Source organism: Notamacropus eugenii, chromosome 2 (genome assembly GCF_028372415.1).
Source record: "Notamacropus eugenii isolate mMacEug1 chromosome 2, mMacEug1.pri_v2, whole genome shotgun sequence".
In the NCBI taxonomy this organism is placed as follows: domain Eukaryota; kingdom Metazoa; phylum Chordata; class Mammalia; order Diprotodontia; family Macropodidae; genus Notamacropus; species Notamacropus eugenii.
The window spans coordinates 461,167,989-461,191,533 of record NC_092873.1 but is presented as its reverse complement, the minus strand read 5'-3'; the positions used below and the strand labels follow the sequence as shown (position 1 = coordinate 461,191,533).

General features: G+C 39.1%; 1 protein-coding gene across 5 annotated transcripts in view; it reads left to right on the top strand.

Moving 5' to 3' along the window:
- RGL1 (ral guanine nucleotide dissociation stimulator like 1) overlaps positions 1–23,545 on the top strand; it is a 272,674-nt gene that overhangs the window by 216,838 nt on the left and 32,291 nt on the right. For all 5 annotated transcript variants that reach the window (XM_072648405.1, XM_072648406.1, XM_072648408.1 and 2 more), the window contains 5 exons: positions 1,104–1,207; positions 7,094–7,178; positions 16,085–16,174; positions 17,963–18,049; positions 20,484–20,516. In XM_072648405.1, the coding sequence (XP_072504506.1) occupies positions 1,104–1,207; positions 7,094–7,178; positions 16,085–16,174; positions 17,963–18,049; positions 20,484–20,516 (399 nt within the window). The remainder of the gene's footprint in view (positions 1–1,103; positions 1,208–7,093; positions 7,179–16,084; positions 16,175–17,962; positions 18,050–20,483; positions 20,517–23,545) is intronic.

Below are 23,545 nucleotides of genomic sequence, written 5' to 3'. Positions count from 1 at the left end.
TGTTTTCTTTTAAAATACTGCCCAAAGTGAATTTTGTTTTTAAACCTAGGTTGTTTTTGAAGCTTTGAAGCACAAAGGTGTTTTTGAATGTTTACGATAGTGGGACAAGCCAATTTTAAACAAAATGGAATATGTCTTTAAAACACACACATGCACAGACACACAGAGACACACAGATATTTTGCTTTCTTGGCCTAAAACATGAAAGTCTAGGTTTAACTTGTGGTCAAGTTTTACTGCCAAGTTATATATGTACACTGCTCTACATGCATAAGCATTTGGTATGAGGTGGGTGATGCCATCTGAATTTTCTGTAGATACTGCTGTGTTAAATGTGAGAGGCAGCAATCACCTTAGGCATGGTGCATTCATTTTTAGAGTCAAGTCAATAAGAATTTATTAAACACCAATGCTAGGTACTGTGCTAGGCACTGGGGATACAAAGAAAGGCAAAAAACCAGCCCTGCCTCCTCAAGGAACTCAGTCTAATGGGGGAGACAGCATGTAAACAAGTATCCCCAAACAAGATGTATACAGAATAAACTGGTGATAATCTTAGAGGGAAGGCAATAAGAATATTAAAGATGGCTGAGTAAGGCTTCTTATATAAGATAGCACTTTAGCTAAGATCTGAAGAAACCAGGAAGTATATTTTTTGTATAGGGGGAAGTCTATTTTAAGTCCATCTGAACATTTCCATTGGAGTCAAAACACCAAAAAATACATATATATTATATAATGCAATATGTATTTATACATACACACACACATAAACGGAGAGGGAGAGAGAGACAGAGACAGAGAGAGAGAGACAGAGAGAGAGATAGAGAGAGAGAGAGACAGAGACAGAGACAGAGAGACAGAGAGAGAGATAGAGACAGAGAGACAAAGAGACAGAGAAACTACTATGTCCAAAATTGTAAAGTGTTTTGGTGCTGGAGGAGGAAGTGAGGACCCTCCCCCTCTCTTCTGATGTTGAGTATTTATACAGCTGCCTGTTTAGTGGTGAGAATTCGTAACAGCTGGGACGACTAAGAAAACCACTGACCTCCCGTAATATTGATATTTGAATGTCTTTGATTTCTTAATCACTCCCTTTGCAGGAATGTAGGATCCTGAAGAACTTTTCCTCGTTGAGAGCCATCGTTTCTGCCCTGCAGTCTAATTCAATTTATCGGTTAAAAAAGACTTGGGCTGCCGTCCCAAAGTAAGTTCCCAGGTGTCTCTTCTAAATTTTTCTTTTTTGACTGAGAAGTAATTGAATAAAAATATATTTAGCAAGCTAAATACATCTTCCTGAATCCTTATCTTTAAAATCCATTTTAGGTTAGGGAGAGCAAACCATTTGAGGTTTTCCTTGTGTGACAATAATAAGCAGGAGAGGGTGCATTTTGTGTAATTCAACTCAGCAAACCCTAAGACCCCAATGCATGTATACTGGAGTAGTAGGTATTAGGGGCTGGAGAAAGAAAGATGAAAAATGATACAGGCTATTCCCCTGTAGAGCTTATGGTCTAATAGATGTATAGGGCTTGTATAGAATTAAGCGTGCCTCATGATAGAATGGGATAAGGGCAAGGGAGACCTGGATCAAGTGCTACAGAAATCTGCGAGAAGAGGAAGAACAGTTTTAACTAGGCAGCTTTGCCAGACATGTGCTTTACAAAGAATATTTTGTGTGAAGTAAAACCTGGAAAGGTGAGAGATTAGAGGCCAGTTGGGACACAGTTCCATTAGTTCAAATCTGAAGAGTCAGGACCTGAATGGAGACAACAGAGGGGCACATAGGAGAGGAGGACATGAATTCAAGGTATTCTTGTAGCAGAATCCCAGTTCTATTGGGTGGCCATCGAAATGCACGTTGAAATTTGGGTAATAGTTTTAAGCCTTACAAAGTTGTCTCTTCTCTTTTGTGATTTTTAAAAAATGCTACAATGAGTCATTGCTTTCTTCTTTTTCCTGATAGCCCTGTCACTGTCCCTCTCCTTCTCAAGTCCTCAGCCATTAAATAAATCTCCACTTTGTAATAAGTATAGTCAAACAAAATAAATCTGTTGATCCCATCTAAAAGTGTATCTCTTAATCTGCCCCCAAAGTCCCTCACCTCTCTTTGGCTTCATTGTAGGTCTTCTGTATCACAAATCTGTATTACCCAAATTTCAATGTGAATTTGAATGGATACCCAGTAGAATTTGTCCGATAATATGGATATCTAGGACAAACAGTACAGGTGGACAATTCATTGCACCCAGGGTTGAATGGGAAGAGGAAAAAACAGGCTAGATTGCTCTTGGTAAGTTTTAAGGCTCCTTTACTGACCCCAGGCTTTAAGAAAACAAAGGCCTATCTTTTCAATAAAAATATTTTACTGACATTTCTATATAGCAGTAAGACATGGAATATCCTTACCTACAAAAAAACCAAAAATTAGTATCAGACAGAGGGCAGTGGAGAATCACATTTAAATGAAGCAGAGAATCCACTTTATAAAACTGGAACAGGACTCCACTATAAGGAGTGAAATGTGTCATCACAGAATTAATGATAAATAATAAATAACAATAGCTAGCATTTATGGAATACTTATCATGTGCCAGACATTGTGCTAAGTGATTGATAATTCTCTCTTTTGTATGTGTGTTCATCTCTATATATCATTTATGTATTTCTGTTGTACAGTCATTCAGTCGTGTCTGACTCTTCATGATCCTGTGGACCAGATTGTCTATGGCAAAGATGCTGAAGTGGTTTGCTGTTTCCTTCTTTAGTAGATTAAGTCTAACAGTTAAGTGATTTGCCCAGGGTCACATAGCTAGTTAAATGTCTCAGCCTAGATTTGAACGCAGGTCTCTCTATCTCCTGGCCCAGTCAGTGCTCCATCCGCTGAGCCATCTAGCTGCTCCTGTGTGTATTTCTACTTCTACCTATATCTCCTCTCTTTCCCAAACTAGATAGCCTAGAGAATAGCCACAAAGTGATGAAATCAGTAGCGTCCAGGGAGCCTGGTAACTCACACGAGACAAACAACCAAGAAAATAAAAAAATCCAATAAATTTCATTTCTTTAAATGTCTCTAGACAATGGCACAAAGTATCAGCAAGGAAACCAGAGATCTTAATTCAGTGAGGCAAATTTGGTGTTGTTAGTATTACTGAGAATTCCTGAGATGAGATAGACTGGACTATAGCTCTGGAAAGGTCTACTTAATTCAAAAGGAATTGTCAAGTTACAAGGAATAGTGGAGTAGCATTGTCTATTAAGAAAACATACTTATGTAAGGAAAGCTAGGAACCAGATGGAGGAGGGAGGGTGAAGAACATTTAGGCGGAAGTCAATAGAGATGGAAACTTAAGTACTGACACCACCAGAATATCCTATTGACTGCCTAGATATGGAGAGATAATCAAAGATTCAGAAAACAGATACATAGTGATGGAGGTCTAAGAATCTGCTGGAAGACTTTTTGTTGAAAACAGAGCAGCTGATATATTCTTTTAAAGTTTGTGTTAATGATAATTTCATTCTTCAAAAGGTGAAGGAAGTGATAGGGGAAATTCTATTCTGGACCTAAATTCTCCCTAATAAAGAGGAACTGGTTGATAAAGTAGAAGTAGTGGAACCTTGAGGGGAAATGACTACTCTATTTTAGAGTCTGGAATAGAGAAGGGAAGGAAGAAAGCCATACTCTGATGTACACACTAGCTTTGGGAAGAGAACATTTCAAAGGGCTCACATAAGGGACTGGGAGGGTTCCCTGAACCAAAATTAAACAGGTGAAGTTACACAGTAGGAGAAATGAGAAGACCTCAAGAATGAAAATTCTCATGAAGCAAACCCAGTGGTGAGGAAAAGGTGGAGATGCTGATGGAGATGGATGAGAATGCAAAGGAATTTTATTAATGAATTTAAGTTTCTGAAAGATCTTTAAAGAAGGTAGTAGCAAGGGCAGGTAATAGAGGATAAATATGAAAGGTTGGCATGGTCCCTTTAAAAATAGTGTTAAATCTCAGAATGAACTAAAGTTGTTTTAGTATGTTCACAACAATATAAAGATTTTCTTTTGTTTTTAGCCCTATCCAGGAAAAGAGGGGTATAAAAGAAGAGATGGGACTATTCCTTGGGATAAATGGTTCTTGATAATGAACCAAAGAGTCAGCATGATATAATTGGCAAACTAGAAGTTAGGAAGACCTTGAAATCTTGTCTCTTTCTTACCCTAAGTGATCATGGACCAAAGAAACTGACTCTCAGTTTCCTTATCAGTAAAATGGGGATAATACTTTGGAGTAGCAATTTCATGGTGTTGTTGTGAGGCCCAAATTTTGTATATGTGTAATATACATATATATGTATATGTACGTATATCGGTACCCATACATATATAACAACATATAATGTCTCTCCCTATAACAATTTTGTGAGCCATGACATACAACATGAATGCCAACAATGATTACTTTTCTTGTGATTATTATTTTTAATTAGTGAGAGAGAAGACAGAACTACTAAATCCTCATCTAGTAGTTCAGTTTTCTGTGCCAACAAGAATGCCCTTTGAACTGGAAAGGACAAAACAAAGATGAGTAATCAGCTTTTGAACCCAAGATAAGTAGGGAGATAGAAGGAAAATTCTTTGCCCTGACCCAGATGTGTTAGAACCCAGAGTATTGAAAGAACATGAAGATGTGAGTTTTGAGTCACTGAAAAGATCACTGAAAGATCACAGAAAGTAAGAGAAAAAAAGGGCAAATGTTATCCTTACTTTCACAGATAAGACGAGAGTAGTCTACAAACATTAAGCCCACAGTGAGCTTGACTGATTTCTGTCAAAAGTCTAAAATGGATTATTAAAGGTATGATTAGTGAACATCTAGAACTCTGAAGGCCACTGGCTCCATCATGAGTAGCTCATTTATTTTTTAAAAAATAATTTATTAACTTTTGTTTATTTAAAAAAATAGATTTGCTTGACTGACATGGTCATAGGCATGCTAGAGATATACAAAGTCTGTTTTCCTATCTTTGTGGACAAGATGGAGAAATGTGGGCTAGATTACAATATCTGAAGGTCTGTTCTATGGAAGAGCAATTAGGCTTGTTCTTGACTTCAAAGGGCAAAACTCAGAGTAGTGGGCACAAGTTGCAGAGAAGAAGATTTAAGTTTGCTGTAAGAAGAAACTTTAAACGAATTAATTAAAATATTGCAATTTTGGTTCTTTTTCACTAGAAGTTTTTCCAGCAAAAACTGTATCACTGTCTGTTGGCAATGTTGCCCACCAAGACGACCAAGCAGAACAAGTGTAATCCTTCTTTTAGCATGTCAGGTCCTCAAATATTTGAAAACAATTTTCATATCTCTGTAAGTCTCCTCCAGGTTAAACGTCTTCAGTTTCATCTTTTAAAATCTTTATACTTTATGTCTAATTAATGAACATTTATCTTTTGCCCCTCTCACTCACCCACCCACAATTTAGAAGGCAAAAAAAGATAAAAACAAAACCCTTATAAGAAATTGTGTATCCAAGTAAAAAAAACCCACGTTGTCCATGTCCAAAAATACTACGTCTCCTTCTGCATCTTGGATCCAACCTCTCTTTCAAGAAGTGAATAGCAACTTGCTCAGTTTTTTCAACCTAATCTCATACGACATGGATTAAAGGCCCTTCCCCAAACTGGTTTCCCTCCTTTTTATGCTGCCTAGTTTATCAATGTGGCTCCCAGAACTGAACAAAATATACCAGATATGGTCTGACTAAGGCGTCTGTGAGCTTTTGATTTGTAGCAGTAAACATTAGTAAAATTCAATGAAAAATGTGGCCTACTTTGCCACATCAGCGAAGTGACCCCACATTGAAACACAGCCATTTGGGAGGCAAGCAGTCAGTTGTTGAGAAGCATGTCTACCTTTGTTAAATATTTGTCACAATTACCATGGGATGTCTAGGCAGCCAGCCAAAGATGACTCAGGAAAGTATTTCATTCTCTTTTCTGTAAGGTTTGGAGTGCACATAAAATTAGTAGACTTTGTACCTTGGTCACCACACAGAACTCTCCATCCTCTTAGCAGGCTGTTAGTTTTAAAGAAAAACTTGAGCTGCTCTCTCTGCCTAACCTAAGAATGCATATATTTCAGTAATGCTATTATCAGAATGTCAGTGTTAGATTTAGGAGCCAATTTCTTAGGCTCATGTTTCATTATGATTTTCCTTGAGATTGTTAACTCCCTGGGACAATGAGGTGGCACAATGGATAGAGCCCTGGCCCAGAAGTCAAGAGGACCTGAGTTCAAATCCAACCTCAGACACTTACTAGCTGTGTATCCCTGGGCAAGTCACCTAACCCTGATTGCCTCCCCCTTACTACCTCCTCTCAAAAAAAAAATAACTCCCTGAGGATTTGACTATGGTATAATTTTTTTTCAACTCGTTTCAAACTGTTTGGGAAACCTGGAAGATTTGACACTAGAGGACTTGTTTTTCAACACCAGCTCTGACACTACTATTTCTGGGCAAATCCATCATCAAAAGCCTCAGCTTTCTCGTCTGTAAATTAGGGAATTAGACTATATAATTTTAAGATTACCTTCCAGTTCTCTATCTGTACTACTAGGATTGTAAGAAAATATCCTTCTCTCTTTACAGAGAACATGTGCACCACCCTGCAACCCGCCCCCCCCCCCAATACCCTGGATCTGAAATTCTGAGGTCTTTCTAAACTTAGACGTTGAGAATATCTTGTCTTGGAGGTGGCACAGTGGATAGAGCACTGGGGCTGGAGTCAGGAAGACCTGAGTTCAAATCCAGCCTGAGACTAGCTGTGATCCTGGGCAAGTCACTTAATCTCTGTTTGCCTTAGTTTCTTCAACTGTAAAAGTGAGATAATAGTGGTATTTACCTGACAGGTTTGTTGTGAGGATCAAATTGGATAATATTTTCAAAGCACTTGGCACCATGCCTGGCATTTAGTAGGCACTTAATAAATTCTTGTTAACAACAATGTGGATTGCTTTTTAGTCAGGGTTCCTGAGGAAAGCTGGGATGACGTCAGCCTTTTGCTCATTGTGTGCCATTTTTTTTTCTTTCTAAATTTCTAGGGACAGAATGTTGATGTTTGAAGAACTTTCAGATATCTTCTCAGACCATAATAATCATTTGACCAGCCGGGAATTACTAATGAAGGTGAGCCACTGTGTAGGAATGCTAGGTAGGATTATGACAATTTCTGGGCTAAACTCACTGGGTTTTCATGTCCTTTTTTAAAAAAATTATTTTATTTGTATTTATTTTTATCTGATTATTATTTTATTTTATTTCATTTTATTTTCATGCCGTTTAAAGCCTTCAATCGATAGGGGAGGGACTGAAGTGACTACATCCAGAGGCCACACTCATGCTTACTTATGTAAAAATGTGGTAGGAAAAATTCAGAGTCTAAATAGGCACTGTCCTTCCTCAATGTAACACTTAAATAAACGGATTGCGAAACCTGCTGCATACATACACCTTTTTAGAAAATTCCTGGGTACATCCTAGGTGCTGGCCTCCTGTTGGGAAAGAGACACGAGAATTCTTCTTCAGCAGAATCTCCCCACAGGGTGACAAGACCGCAGTTCCACAAGAAATTGCACAATCACCCAGTCAGCAACATTTCTTGAAGCAGCTGTTCTTTGCTCAGAATTTGTAGAGAATTAGAAAAGGATTACAAGAGAATTAGAAGCCACAGGCCTCAAGGAACTTACAGTCAAGCCCTTAGTCTATGTTTTGCACAGATGTGAATATTGGAAGGATTTGAGATTTCCTGAATAAGGAACTCACAGTTTGGGAATTCCCTCCACCAGTGTGTGTCATGTACACTTCTCTGATTTAGTTAATGAGTCTTAGGGGAATTGACCAAGCCATAGAGAGCCTTGCCCAAGGCCCCAGAGTTCAGGAGTATAAATAGTAGGATGTGAACCTGAGCCTTCTTGATCCCAAGGCCAGCACTCACTCTGCCAGCTACTGCATCTGCAATGTCTGGTATATATTAGTGCTAAAGAAATATAGAATGGAATACAAAACCGCTGAAGAACTTTTCTATATAGAGCAGCTTGCCTGAATAAAGGTCAGTTAGAATCAGTGACTGCTGAAGTGACACTGAGATGACTGGATCCAGCGCAGTAACCTTAGTAGTTTATATCAGAAGGTGTCAGGTTGACATACACCAGAGCATTTTTGCCGTGGTTTCTGTAATTGGTCATTGAATTGCAGAACTAGAAAGATGGGAGGGAGCTCATTAGCCTTCTAGTCCAATCAAAACCCAAAGGGAGTCCTTGCTATAGCACACTTGACAGGCGTTCATTCAGCCTCTTCTTGAAGAACACCAGTAAGGGAGGACCCTTGAGTTCCCAAGGCAACCCACTTTCCTTTTGGATCATTCTCATTGTTAGGAAGATTTTCCTGAGATCAAGCCTATTTTTCTTTTCTCTTTAGCTTCTAGCCATTGGAAGCTCTTTGTTTTATCTTAAGGCCAAACATTCTGGCCTCTGACCTTCTAACTTCTCTTTGCTGAAATGGAATCACTTCACCTGCTCCCTGGCAGTCTTCATCCTTCTAGGGAGCAGATGTTAGGAGCAGGCAGTTCCTGCTGATGTCTGAGTCTGGATTCAGTCCACCTGATTAACAGCACACAAGACGCTGCTTGCTGAGGTTGAGTTACATCTCTGCCTCACATCCCCCTGGATTTGCAGACTTTAAACACAAATCCATCTGGTTGGAAAGGGATGGCTTAGCAGTGGCAGTGTATTAACAAAACGAGACTAACTGGAGCCACAGATTCAAATCCCCACAGTGCTGAGTCATCTTTCCAAGGCAGATAAATTGAGTACCGTGAAATTGTCTTCAGGAAGAATTTTGGCTGAAACCCTAGGAGCAAAACTATATCTAGACATTAATTAGCCCATAAACCATTCTTAAACATAGAAGTTTAACCCCAACACTTTTGGTTAGGGTTTAACCCCAACTTTTGGTTTAACCCCAACACTTTCTAAAACTTGACAGAAATGCCAAAGAAAGTAAAAACTGAGGTTATTAAGGACTTTCTGTGTTCATTGTTTTTTCACTTAAACAAATGCTACAGCCATGTGTTCAAAACCCTCTGTGCTCAGTAGGCTTTGAGAGAGAGAGAAGGTCCAGGTGAGACATAGTCCCTGCCTTTAAGTTTCCAGTGCAGTCGATCTGCTGTTTACACATATATATAGTTGATCTCTTGGCTTTTACTGTATCTGTTTTATGTCCCAGACTAGACTCTGAGACAGTAAGGTGGCTTAGCAGATGGAGAACTTGCCTTAGTGCCAAAAGACCTGGATTCAAGTTCCCCTGAGCTGTGTGATCCTTGGGTATCACTTCCTCTTTCAGTTTCCCAGGCTGTAAGTGGCAGGGAAGATGCTGACCAGCATTGATAGGGGTGGTTTTCTCACTGGGCACTCTGTATACCAGTAAAGTCATAGGTCTACTCCCTGTTCCTGGATACTAGGACACAACCACATTTGAGAGTGCTCTCCACGAGAGTAGCTGCATTGTGCCTCCCACTACAAGGTATCCTCTCAGGCATCTTGCTTAGAGACTTGAGTAGCATACTGCTTTTCATTCATTTATTCGTCAATCAATCAATTAATTTGCAAACATTTATAAAATATCAATGATGTAGCAGACACTGGGCAAGGTTCTGAGGCTGCAAAGACAAAGATGAAATCATTCCTACCCTCAAGGAGCTAAACTCTATAGGGCTCCTTCTATGTCCTATGTATGCTCATAAATTCATTTCCCAAAATTTTTTAAACAAATATAAGATATTGAGAGAGGTGCTAAGTTGAGGGGAATCAGGAAAGGCCTCCTATAAGAGGTTTGAAAGGAGCATTGAAGGAAGACAGAGATTACAGGAAGTAGAGTTAAGGAGGGAGGCATGACAGACAACTGGTGTCAATACTGCTTCCCAAGTGTGAATGAAGGCCTGCACTAGGGTGGTGCAAATGATTATAAAAAGGAAAAATTCGATGAGGAAAATTGAGGAGCTTTTCAAAAACATTTTTTCAATGAATAAGCATCTATTTTCTCTCTCCCATCTGCATTGAAAACAAACAAATAAACAAAACCCTTGTAAAACTATACATAAAATAATATGTCTGCACTGGACATGTGCAAAAGTGCATGTTCATCCACTTTCTATCAGGCACAGGGTGACACGATGCTCTGGGATGGCTTCTGGCACTGGCCAGAGTTCTGAAGTCATTCAGAATTGTCTTTACCATGCCGTGGCTTTTGCATAAGTCGTTATTCTAACACACTTTGCTGTGTGTTAGTTCATATGTGTTTTGCCAGATTTCTCTAAAACTGTGACTTCTCTCATTTCTTATGACACAATAATATTCCATTACATTCGTATATCATAATTTCTCAGTTGATGGGAACCTGGTTAGGTCTTTGCCACAACAAAAAGGACTGCTTTATAACTTTTTTTTTTGTTCATATGAATCCTTTGAGGGACATTTCAAAGAAAGAATATTCAAGATTTAGAAATTAAATGAATGTGGGAAAGGGAAGGTCAAAGATAATTCCAAGGTTTCAGACTTTGGTCCTTGGGAAAGTGGGTGGGTGGGTGGGGAATTAGAGTAAAAAAGAAAGAAGTTCAGGCCTTCAGTAGAATTTTAGAAAAATCAGATATGATAGACTTCTGGCAATTATTGAAGAGAAATAGAAAAGAGTATATATATATATATATATATATATATATATATATATATATATATATATATATATATATTTCTCATTTATGTATGGCACCTTACTAAATACGATCATTTCTTAGGGCATAAATACCTTGCAAATGAAGAAAAGCAGAACTATTATAGACATCCTTTATTGATCACAATGCAATAAAAATTATATAAAATGAGGAACCACTAAAAAAATATTGAAAAATCAGTTGGAGACTAAATAACAAATTACCACACATAATTTCTAAATAATACTAATAAACACTAGCAGGAAGAGATAGAGAAATTCCCTGCATAACAGCTACAGAATGCATAAAATACTTTGGTATCTACCTGCCAAAACATACACAAGAATTATATAAATGCAATTGCAAACCTTTGTTTACAGAAATAAAGACCAAAATAATTAGAAAAATATTAATTGCTCATGGGTAAGTTGAATCAATATAATAAAAATGACACTACTACTTATATTTTGACAACATTACCTGGATTGCTTTGTCAATGCCACAACCAAAACCCCAAATGACTCCTTTACAGAACTAGAAAAAATAATAGGAAGTTCATATGGAGGCAAAAACATAGAATTTCAAGAGAAATTACAAAAAGAACTGGGAATGAAAGGGGCCTAGCAGTGCCAGTTCTCAAACAATAAGTCAGTAATTCTTAGAACAATTTTGTTAAAAGATAGATGTCAGAGGAGCAGATTAATTACAAAATATACCAAAGCAAATGTATCTAGGAACTTTAGTATTTGATAAACACACTGCAGCATCTATGACAAGAACTTAATTTTTGACAAAAACTGCTGGGAAAATTGGGTATCAGTTTGGAAGAAATTATATTTTGAACAATACCTCACATCTTGTACCAGGCTAAGCTGTAGTGAATACATGACCAAAATGTTAAAGGGTCACAACATAAACAAATTAGAGAAACATGAGGGAAAAAAATGACCTATCAGATCTATGAATAGAAGAAATGTTCACATGCAAGTTAAGATAATTCTGTGGTACCACCTCACACTGATTAGATTGGCTAATAAGACAGAAAAGGAAAATGACCGATATTGGAGGGAATGTGGGAAAAAAAATGAGGCATTAATGCACTACTGGTGGAGTTGTGAAATGATTCAACCATCCTGTAGAGTAATTTGGAACTATGCCCAAAGAGCTATAAAACCATATATACCCTCTGACTTAACAATACCACTACTAGTTATGTATCCCAAAAGGGATAAAAAACAAAAAAGAAAAGGACCTATATGTACAAAAATATTTATAGCAACTTTTTTTATGGTGGCAAAGAATTGGAAACTGAGGTAATATCCATAAATTGGGGAAAGGCTGAAAAAAGTGTGATTATAATGGAATACTACGGTAGGAGAAAAGTTCACTCTCAAACAAGATATAGAATGGATCCCAGAAGATAAAATGGATAATTTTGATTATGTAAAATTTTTAAAGTTTTTGCACAAACAAACCTACTAAAGCTGAGATTTCAGAGGGTGTTGGATTTGAAGATAGAAGATCTGGCTTCAAACCCTGGCCCTGCTACTTACAACCATAAGAGCTCGGGTAAATGGCTTCTTTACTTCTTTTTGCCTGAGTTTCCTCATCTATAAAAACAAGGGATTTAGAATAAATTATCTTCAAAATTCCTTCCAGCTTTAAATGTGTGATCCTATACATAATAGGTGAAAGTGGAAGTGGATGAAGTTCCTGAAGAAAAAACAGTAAAGCTTGAGGTACCCCTAATATTTAGGGAATGAGAGATGAGGATGAAAGATGAAGACAAGCCAGTAGTGATTAAAGGCTGAACAGAAGACCCAGAGTAGAACAGTTGCTATAAATAAAAGATGGTAGATTTAATGCTTTAGCAACTGATGTACCAAGGGAATCAATACTTGACAGAACTAGACAAAACAGTTCATTGATCAGAATGACAGGTCAAGAATATTGAGAAATAATGAGAATAGGTAAAAATGAAGGAGATACAGAATTACCAGACCTCAAACTGTATTATAAAACAGTTATAATTATATGTGTATGTATGTATGCATGCATATATTTGTATACACACATATATGTATATATAAATATGTGTGAATTATAAAGTAGTTTGGACCTGATGAAAAAACCCCCCAACAAAGTAGAACAGTACAGCAGGATCAGTAAGAATCACAAATTATCAAATAATATCCTAGTGTTTGATAAGCTCATGAGCCTAGGGATGGGATTCTAGTTACTAGGAACAGGACTTCAGTTTTGACAAGAACTGCTAGAAAAACTGGAAGACAATTTGGTAGAAATTAGGCTTAGACCAACATCTTGTAATATATACCACAATATGTACAAAATGGATATATGACTATAAAGGGCCTTATATAAATTGAATGGAAACAGAGGGAGAACCTTTTATAACTAGGTAGGGGAATAATTCTTAACCAAAGAAGGGGTATAGGAGTCATATAAGACAAAAGGGGTCATTTCAGTTATATAAAGTTCAGAAGCTTTTGTATGAATAAAATGAAGTCAAAATAAAAAGAAACTGTAGAGTGGGAAAATATTTGCATTAAATACTGTTGATAAAAGTCTGATATCCAGAATGTACAGGGAATTGAAACAACTACATAGCACTAAGAGCTGTGATTATCACACAAATAGTCAAAGGACTTGAGTCATAAAAAGAAAAAAATACAAAATGTAAATGACTGAATGAAAACATCCTCCACATTGCTAATAGTAAGAGAAATGCAAATTAAAACAACTCCGAGGTTTCTTCTAACACCCTGCAAATTGGCAAAAGGGTACAAAAATAAAAATTGAAAACTAGAAATAGCTAGTGTTGGAGGGTCTGTCAAAGAAAGTAATATGTAGCTGGTGGAGCTATAAATTGATCTAACTGTTCTGGAAATCAGTTTGGAATTCTGTAGGAAAAGTAACCAAATTGTACCTACCTTTTGCTTTAATGATCTCCTTAATGGATATGCTCCCTAAGAAAGTAAAACACACACACACACACACACACACACACACACACACACACACACACAGGTCTAATAACAAAACACTTGTGGCAACTTTGTGGTAACAAATAACTGTAAATAAAATGGTTGTCCATTTATTAGGAAAGATGCTGAAAAAAACCCCAGCAATTATTACAAATGACTGTAATAGAATATTATTGTGCAGTAAGAAATGACAAATATGAGGAATTAAGAGAAACGTAGGAAGATTGGTATGAATTGTTGATGAATGAAATACACAAAACTAAAAGAACAATCCATACTCAGTGACTATTAAAGTATAGTAGATAACAGCATAAATGAAATAAGATTATTAAAAAGAAACCAAACTCTGAGTAATTGGAAAGTCAATGAATACTATGCAATGAAACATCCAGAAAAAAAATGGGACCACTAGGGGAGAAAAGTATCTGCACTGCCAGATGCAGTCACTGATTTAATATTTTAAATTATTTTTCTTTGTCACAAGGGAGGGTTCAGTCTGGATGGGAAGAAATGATTTGTTTTTTTTTCTTTCAAAATATGTTAAAAGGCAAAAAGCAAAGATTAAATATGTTTTTTTTTTAGAGGGGAGACAGCGTTAGGGTAATCAGTAATGCCAGATGTTAAAAACAAATAAAGATGAGGCCCAAGAAAAGACCTTTAGATTTTATGATTGAGGTAGCCTTCAAGAGAACAGTTTTATAAAAAGATGGTAAGGAAAACTATATTATAAAGAATTAAATAATTTATAGTTAAAACCTCATTAAAATGAAAAACTGTAGTCTATAAGAAATAGGCTTCATGGGGCAATTAAGTCTCATTTCCTTCAAACCTGTATTTTTTTCCCTAAAACTTCTAGGTGTTCAGAAATTTGTATTAGGAATTTTATGTACATTAATAAGTTTATTCACCATGCCTTGCAAACAATACAAAGAGAAATAGAATTAGAAAAATCCACTGTCCTAAAGGTTCGAATTTTCTTTTTGGCCTGGACCTAGGATTTTATTGGGATAGGGAAATCCCAGTGAGGAAACTCCCTCTTACCGAAGTGAAGTAGAAATCTTGAAGACTTTACTGAGAGATCCAGGACCCTACAGCTGAGTGAATTAGAGGCAGAACCCTGGCTCAGAAGCTATCTCCCTAGTCATTCATTATGTCAGGCTGCCTCCTACTGTGTTTTTGACTATACTTGATGCAAATATTGGATGTTAACGTATATTAAGTATCTGGAAAGAAGCTGACCCAAGGAAATAATATTCACCATCCCCTTCCCATTCATTTCTACATGCACAAATAGAAGAGGGAAGAAGAGAATGACTGGTCAGATGACCAGTTGATGGGTATTCTTGAAACTCTAGTTCAATCCAGAGAATCATCAGCTTAGAATCAGTTAGTGCCCAACATGATATGTCAGCAAGGCTGACTCACTGGGGAAGAAAAAATGTACTTTCAGTAGTATTGTAGGAAAAAAGTCTGATGCCATGGTAATATAGATTCAGGGAAGTACTGAGTAAGAAATAATTTAAATCAGGCAGTAGAGGTTTTAAAACTCTTGGATTGTGAAATATGCCTCCCATTTATACAGTTCTTGGGAAACAAGAACTGAACAAGACCCCAAAACCACAAAACTGAAAGACAATTTATAGTCAGTCAGCAAACCCAAGGTTAGTCATTTTGTGTAGATCTTATTACGACAAAAGGGAGGGAGGAAGGGGGGATATTTTTCCTTATGTAACTGGTACAATAGGTTGATTTGTAACAACATACAATCTGAAGGTCAGCTTGGGAGGTTTGATTTGGGATGGAGAGGAGAGAAGGGGAGAAGGGAGAAAGGGGGAGGGGTTAAAGTCAGAAGGCTCTGGATTTGTAGATCAGCTCTATGAGGCTGGACTTCCTCAGGAAACTTCCAGTAACTCTGAGTTTCAATTAGCCAAGAAATACCGAAGAAAGAGTCCCTTTCCTTCCACAGAATGATGGTACATCCATTCACTGCCAAGATCAAGAAATCACAAAATGTGCAGAAGAAATCAGTCTTCCTCTCCAGGACATGTGTTCATTCTGAATGAGTGAAATTGGGGGTTTAAGAGAAAACTTTCTATTTTGTGGCATTATCTGCCTTGCAGAGCCTCCTCATATCTTACACAAAGATCAGAGGTAGAAACAATCACATTTATCTCAGTACAGTTTAAAGAGATCTTCAGAGACTTTCCCTGATGTCACATGTGTGGGGTATAAAAGTGCTTTAATGCAATACCTTTCATATGAAAAGTGATGCCTCATTCTTTCCTGGTCCATGACATCCTCAATGTTACCCTGTTCCTTAGGAAGGCACCTCAAAATTTGCAAATTTGGATAGTAATGTGAAAGAAAACCAGAAGAGGACCCAAAGACGTCTTCAGCTGCAGAAGGATATGGTATGTGCTGCTTCTGTTCTATCTGAGCACCCAAGGGGGCCTGGAGCCACCCTAGGCAGGGATCATGCTATTAAGAACCCTACGGGCTCACATTTGTTTACTACTTTGTATTTGGAAAAAATGCACTTGTATGTACAATGTATTATTTGACCCTCAACAATCCTGTGAAGTAGCCAAGGCAGGAACTGGCATCGCTATTGGATGATCCTGCAATAGCCCAGGACAGTAGCACTACAGGTAGAGAAATCTTTGAAATGAGCAGTTGGTTTAGGGTTCAACATCTGCTCCATACTGTTCTCCCTTTCCTTCCTTCTCCCCCTTACAACTGGAGCCCCTTGCCTGCCTCCCTCTCTCATCATGAGCCTTGATAACCCAGGGCTTCCTGTCAGTGTAGGATGGGCAAAGAGCATAGCCACCCCTCTTTGCTCATGGTGGCCCCAGTCATGGTTATTCTGAAAGGAATAATCTAGAGATCTAGCCCTTGCCTTCTATGGACTTGTTCCTTCATTGTCTGTCTCAAAGTAATTTTCTAGCTCTTCTTTTGGAATCTGATTATAAACTGAATTTTGCCCCCCCCCCAACCTCCCTCCCAAATCCTCAAGTTACTGAGGGAGTCTTAATTACAGTTCCTTTATTAAAATTGAAAAGTAGTTTCCATCTTTAATTTTATTTTCAGCTTTTCCCTTGGCCAAAAAAAGAGAAGGGAGAAGGAACTTGTAGAGATGATGAAGTTTGAAAGATCGGGGCGATGTGGGGGGGTGCGGTGTGGATTAGAGTCTGGACGAATGGAGTCTGGCACTAATGTTCTCATTCTGACTTTGTGAGTGGAGAAGGGTTCTCTCCCTGCTCTCCTCCTTCCTTTGGAAAGCTGGAAGTAAATCAGACTCATCATACTCAGTGTAACATAAAGCTTGTAAGATATTTACAATGTTTTGCTCATTTTTGGTTGTTTAAATGATAAATTAAAAATAGCTGTTAGAGAGAATTCACTCATTCTAGTTCTGGATAAAGGTTTCTACACATTATAGGCAAGGACAAATGACAAAATACAGTAATGACTGAAGGACAAGGAAAGGAAACTTCATGAGCTGACTTTGCCAGAGGTTGCTGTTGGCCTTATGTTCAGGTACCTGACAAAGGTTTCTTAGATTTTTCCCAAGTGAGATTTCGCTATCTGTTTTTAGTTCCATAAGGCCCTCTGGAGGAACTTAGGGCAGAATGCCTTTTATTTTTTCAGTCCTGAAGGATATGCCTTGGTTGCCTTTTTAAACATTGTTTTCTATGTATATTCCTCTTCTTCAAGTGTAAGCAGGTCTTTCGGTCAAGATATACCTTGATATAATATTGTAAATGTGGAGGTCAGTGTATCCAAACCTGTTCCATGGCCATAGCCATTTGAAACCAAGGGAATAATCAATATACTTTGAAAGAGGGTTGAGAATTATACGGATGTGCACCTTTTCTCTGAATTGAAATAAGACAAGCAAACCAAAATAGAGGGCAGTTACAAGGTGTTCAGGTGTGGACAGTTTTGCTTCAATGACTTCAAAAGGCAGATCAGTAGATGAACTAATGCTTACTTGGGTCTCCTTAATTCAAGTCAGATATAATCAAAATTTTAGGGAGGTATAAATCCAGACCTGGGTGAGGCCCATCAGGTCATTCACAGATTACTACGTCTGTCAGAGGTAGCATAGGAGAAAAATCAATAGCTTAGTTATGTCGCACCAGTATTGTGGTGGCCAGGGGAAGGACAATAAAACCATTTCTGTTCTAATTGTTATTCAGGGAGTGATGCAGGGAACTGTGCCCTACCTTGGTACCTTCCTGACTGATTTGACCATGCTGGACACTGCCCTTCAGGACTACATCGAGGTGAGTTTTATGTGAATTCGGAGAACATTGCATTCTCTGCCATTCTCATTGTGTGTGGTCTAGCCCATAGAAAGCCCCTTGTGGGCGGGGACTGTCTCCCTTTTGTACTTCTTTCCTCCAAGGGTAACACAACCCTTGCCTATGTAGATGCTTAGTAAATGCTCCTTGATTCACTGATTACAATCTAGCCTGAACCCTGGAGAGGTTTGCCTCTTTGCCTAAGAGTCAGACTGTCTGGTACCTTCCTCGCTGCTTGGCTTGAGTGCACGTCTGGCTTAGAGAGGGGGAAAAAGGTAAAACTCAAGCAGGTTGTTTTTGCTTCCTCTTAATTGTGCAAATGAAAGTTAAGCTGAAGAAAGAAGTTACAGAATCACAGAACTGGAAGGGATCTCCACACTAGAACCCCCTCTACAACACACCAGAGGTGATCATCTGGCCTTTGGAGGTGTACGGTGAAGGGGAGTTCAGCACCTCTGGAGACTACTCATCCATTGCACGATTCTGATCATCAGAGGAAGGTTTTCTTCCCAGCAAGTCTCAATTTGCTTCTTTTTAACTTCCATGAGTCATTCCTTTTTCTGCCCTCAGGGCCAAGCAGTACCAGAATAACACCTTCCACTTATATATTGCCAGATTTGGAGCTAAGTACTTTTCCCACCAAATTTTCAACCAATTTTCTGGTGTGCCCCTGGTAAATTCCTCCTGAATTAGAGACTGAAGCATGAAAAAAAAAATTAGAAAAGCAAGAAAGAATTACTATAGTTGGACGCAGTGGCATCAGAGGCTCCTTTCAGCTATAAATCTATGATCCTGTGATCCCTTGGTATCATAGATACTGAATTTTTCCCATATTCCTCTCTATTTTCTTTCCATCATTGTTAGAAGTCACCACAATTTAGCATAAAACCAGACTTGTGTCTGACATGGGCTTTGCGGTCCAGCTGATTGATTTTGTGAACTGTGAAGTCTCTGCCTCTTTGAGATGACATATTTCCAGTTCCCAGCTTCCTTTACATACATCCGAGAAATTCCCTTCTCTCCCAGTTTAGTGACTTCAGTAGAAGTGATATGTGAGGGGCTGAGAGGGTAATAAACTTCAGCCTCCAGAGAACAGGAATCTTGCTGAGCTGAAGGGATGAGGAAATTGAAACTGATACTTCACTTTGCCTTTTGGGAGAAATGTTTCCTTTTCTGATAGTCATTGAGAACTTAATTCCCTGTGTAAGTCCCTGGCCAATTGTTGTTACTGCTGTGGTCAGGGGAAAAAAATCTAGTAAGAGTCTGCGGAAAGAAGAATTTAGTCTTTTCTTTCTGCCAACGTCTGTAAGAGCTTCTGGGTCCTTGCCTCTGGCCTCTTTTCTGTTCATGTTCTAGTTGTGATCTCTCCATCTTCCAGGACCTTCCTTTCGCTCCCCTGAATTACCTTGTCTGTCCTTTGTACATACTTATCTATTTATGTTGTCTCCCCAACAGAATGTGAGCTTTGCAAGAGCAGAGATTGTTTCATTTTTGTCCTTGTTTTGGTAATATATCTATATATTTATGTGTGTGTATAGTAGGTAATGAATATGTTTGCTGATTTCTTTGTTGGTTGGTTGGGCTCTTTGCTTTAATTTTCTTTCCACTCCAGTTCATCTTCCACTTAGCTGAAAAGTAATCTTCCTAACGTGTGGGTCTGATGATGTCACCCAACCTCCCCCACTCGCTGGACTCCAATGGCTCCCCATTACCTCCAGGATCAAATAAAATATCCTCTGTTGGGTGTTCAAAGCCCTTTGTAACCTATTTCACCCTGCCAACTTTCTTGCCTTCTTTCTTACACCTTATACCCCACCACAGATTCTACAATCCAATGGTACTGGCCTCCTTCCAGTTCCTTAATATAAAAAGTTCTATCTCTCAGCTCTGGACATTTTGTCTGCCCGTTTCCCATGCTTGGAATGCTCTCCCTCCCCAAACCTTGGCTTCCTTCAAATCCTAGCTAAGCTCCCACTTTCCACAGGAAACATTCCCCAGTTCTTCTTAATTCTATCTAGTGCCTTACCTCTGTGGATTATTTCTAATTTATCTTGCATATAGTGTGTTTACACATAATTATTTGCACGTTGTCTCCCATATTAGATTGTGAACTCCTTGAGAATAGGGGTTGTCTTTTGCCTGTCTTTGTATCCATGCACTTAACATCATACCTAATGTTAATGTTTACTAACAGACTGCCTAGTAGCCCTCCTGGGACATCTCCTGAGAGGGCTGCCACGCAAATCAGAGCCCTCCAAGAATTGGATTTAACAGCCACAGCGGCAACAATTCTATGGCTCTTAATTATTCTGAGCAGTCCCCTCTAAGAGCAGTCTTCGCTTAGCAGAATAACCTAGAATACGGGAGGCTGTACAGTGGCTTCATTGGTCATTGCTTTTTTCTTTCTTTCTTTCAGGGGGGACTGATCAACTTTGAGAAGAGGAGAAGAGTAAGTATCATTTATGCTCTGAAAAATTTCCATTTTAATTCTGAAGGCTTTGACGGTCCAGAAAGGGATGAGGGCCAAATAAGGTGTGTGCTTGATTGGTTGTGGGGAGGGGGGAAAGGCCAGTTTATTTGTTTCAACTTTTCTCAGTAGCAAGAGTGGGCACCACCCTGGCTACCTGTTTTCTGTGTGACCTTAGGCAGCTCCCCGAGCCTCCCTAGACCTCAGCGCCTTCATCTATAAAACTGAGGATTTGGGCTAGGTTGCCCCTGAGGAAATTTCCACCTTGAAATCTTATGTTTCTTAGCTCCTATGAGGATTTTCATCCTGTACAGGGAAGGGAGACTTGCTCTACAGTCACATCAACATTATGGAGGGAAATGATCATCTCCTGTTTGTTTTGTTGGGGCAGGATGGCTCCTTTCATGCCTGCATTGTTGTTGAGTTGTTTCGGTCATGTTGTAACTCATGTCCATCATGTCTGACTCCTTGTGATCCTATTTGGGGTTTTCTTGGCAGAGATACTGGAGTGGTTTGGCTTTTCCTTCTCCAGCTCATTTTTTAGTTGAGAAAACTGAGGCAAAATCAGGGTTAAGTGACTTGCCCAGGGTCACACCCAGTTTGGAAGTGTCTGAGGCTTGGTTTGAGTTCAGGAAGATGAATCTTCCAAATTCCAGGTGTGGTGCTCTATCCACTGTGTAGCTGTCCTGGCCCACCTACCATTCCTCAATCTTGCCCTGTCATTTCGGCCCAAATGCACATATCCCAATGCCTGAACTTCCTCTGCATTAGCACCTACTGAAATTCTCCTTTGTCATCCAAGTCCAGGTAAGGTGCCTTCTCATTCATGGACAGTTTCCTGATCTCCACATGTAAGATCACCCTTCCTTGCCAAAGGAGCCTTTTACATTTCTTCTTTTTTAATATCTCCTTTGCTCCCTGTGCGACCTCCCATCTTGTATTAAAGTTGTGTGCATGTCTTTTCTCCTGTTAGATTGAGCTGTTGTTTCACAGTTTTGTACCCACTCCCCCCCACCCTCAGCCCACCCCCAGCACCTTACACAATCAGCTGTACTTAGTAAAAACTTCATGAATGTTAGTTTGATTAGGCAATGAATGGAAGAAAGGAATGTTATTACATGGGTTCCTGGGAGCTGTTTCTTATGTGTGTCCTGCAAACAGAGGAAAGGGTGTCTAGCAGCAAGGTTATTTGTCCATAATGTTACTGAAGATAGATCCTTCTTTATGAACTCCACCAAGAGAAGTTAAGCAGGTCGTTGAAAAGTTGCTGTCTCATGTGTTTAAATGTCTTGCTGAGCCTAACGAGGAAGCTGTAGGAGGAGTAGAATGAGTCTGTAATCAACTGGGTTTAGCTTCTTTCCTGGAAATCAGTTAACAGGCATTTATTAAGCACTTACTGAGTAAATGCAGGCCCTGTGTGGATCACTGCCCTCAGGGAGCTTACATTGCAAAAAATTGTACATACAATTTGGACACTTGGAAAAGAATTTCAGAAGAATGGTACTGGCAATGAGGGGGACTGAGAAAGGCCTCTTGAAGGAGGCTGGACTTGAACTGAGTCCTGGAGGGAGCCTGGAGGGGAGGAGGGAGAGCTAGGCTTGGGTGCACAGAGTGGAAAGACATGGAACTGGGCAATGGAGGTCTTAAGCACAGACCAGTAATTAGGCCATGTTTCTGGATCATAGAGTTCACAGAAGGGAGTAATGTAAGAAACTGGAAAGGCAGGAAAAGGTCAATTTGTAAAAGGTTTTAGAAAGCAAACAGAATTTTATGTTTGATCCTAAAAGCTATACCAGTGGAATTTACTGGTCATTTTGGCAGATGGAGGTGGACTGAAGGAGGAAGACCCAGCAGCCATAGTACAATAGGTTATTGCAGTAGTATGGGTATGAAGTGGTGAAGGCTCATACTTCAGTGGTGTTTGGCTAAATGCAGAGCAGAGAATATATACAAAAGATACTGAGAAAATAGAAAGAAAAAGATGGCACCACATTATATATGTGAGGTAAGTGCAAGTGAGAGTGAGAAAGGATACTTAGGTTGTGAACCTGAGTAACTGGTAGCATGGTGGTGGTGGTCTGGCGGTTTCATGACGGGTTGTGGTGGCACTGTCCCAAAGAATGCAGAGGCAGAGCATCTTTAATCCAAATATAGACGTTTGTTGAGATTGACCCCTCCCATGAATCAGGATAAGTTCCAAGAGGAACCAGCCACTTCAGAGAAAGCAAGATGGATGTTCATAGGATAAAGATGCAGTTACATAACAGAAATTATGAATATATTAAAAAGGTAGGAGGGATTTATTAAGGGATTAGCTAATAAGGGAAAGGTCCCTTCTCTGGTTCAGTGGTCAAAGATCCTGGTCGTGCTGCCCTCTGATTGGCCAGCTATTGTGGTCCTGTCTGGTCAAGATGGATTGTTAGGTATTGTGGCCCTGTCTTGGGCTAAATTGATGATGTGGTTGTGGTTGAGTACAAGAATACACCTGTTCAAATATGTGAATCGGATCTGGGGGTGTGCCTAGTGAGGGGCAGTGGCTCTACTGAGTCTGGGGGTCTGTGGTGTGGTTGATTTAGCCACACAATCTGGCTTTAACCGGATAGATAAATCAGGACATGCCTGCTGTTCAGTGGAACACAGGAAGAAAGGAGGGAGTGAGAGGTCATGGCAAAGACTTTAATATTGAAATCACAGGGGCAGGGGTGGGGTTTTTGTGAGTTGAAATGGAGAAGGAAGCAGACTTAAGTTGGAACATGCTGAGGTCAAGGAACAAATCCAGAATTATGCTAGGTGCCATCCTTAAACATCTAGGATATATGATACCCAAGGCAGATCATGATTCCATGGTAATGGTGAACAGAGTGTCTGGTTTCTAGAGGGATACCTCGTAGTTAGAGTTAGGCAAAGTCACTTCATTGTGCTAGCTTGAGGACTAGATTTGGGGGTAATCTAACTGTACAGATGAAACAAACTTTGTGACCCATAATCATTCTTTTCCTTGGAAAATGCTG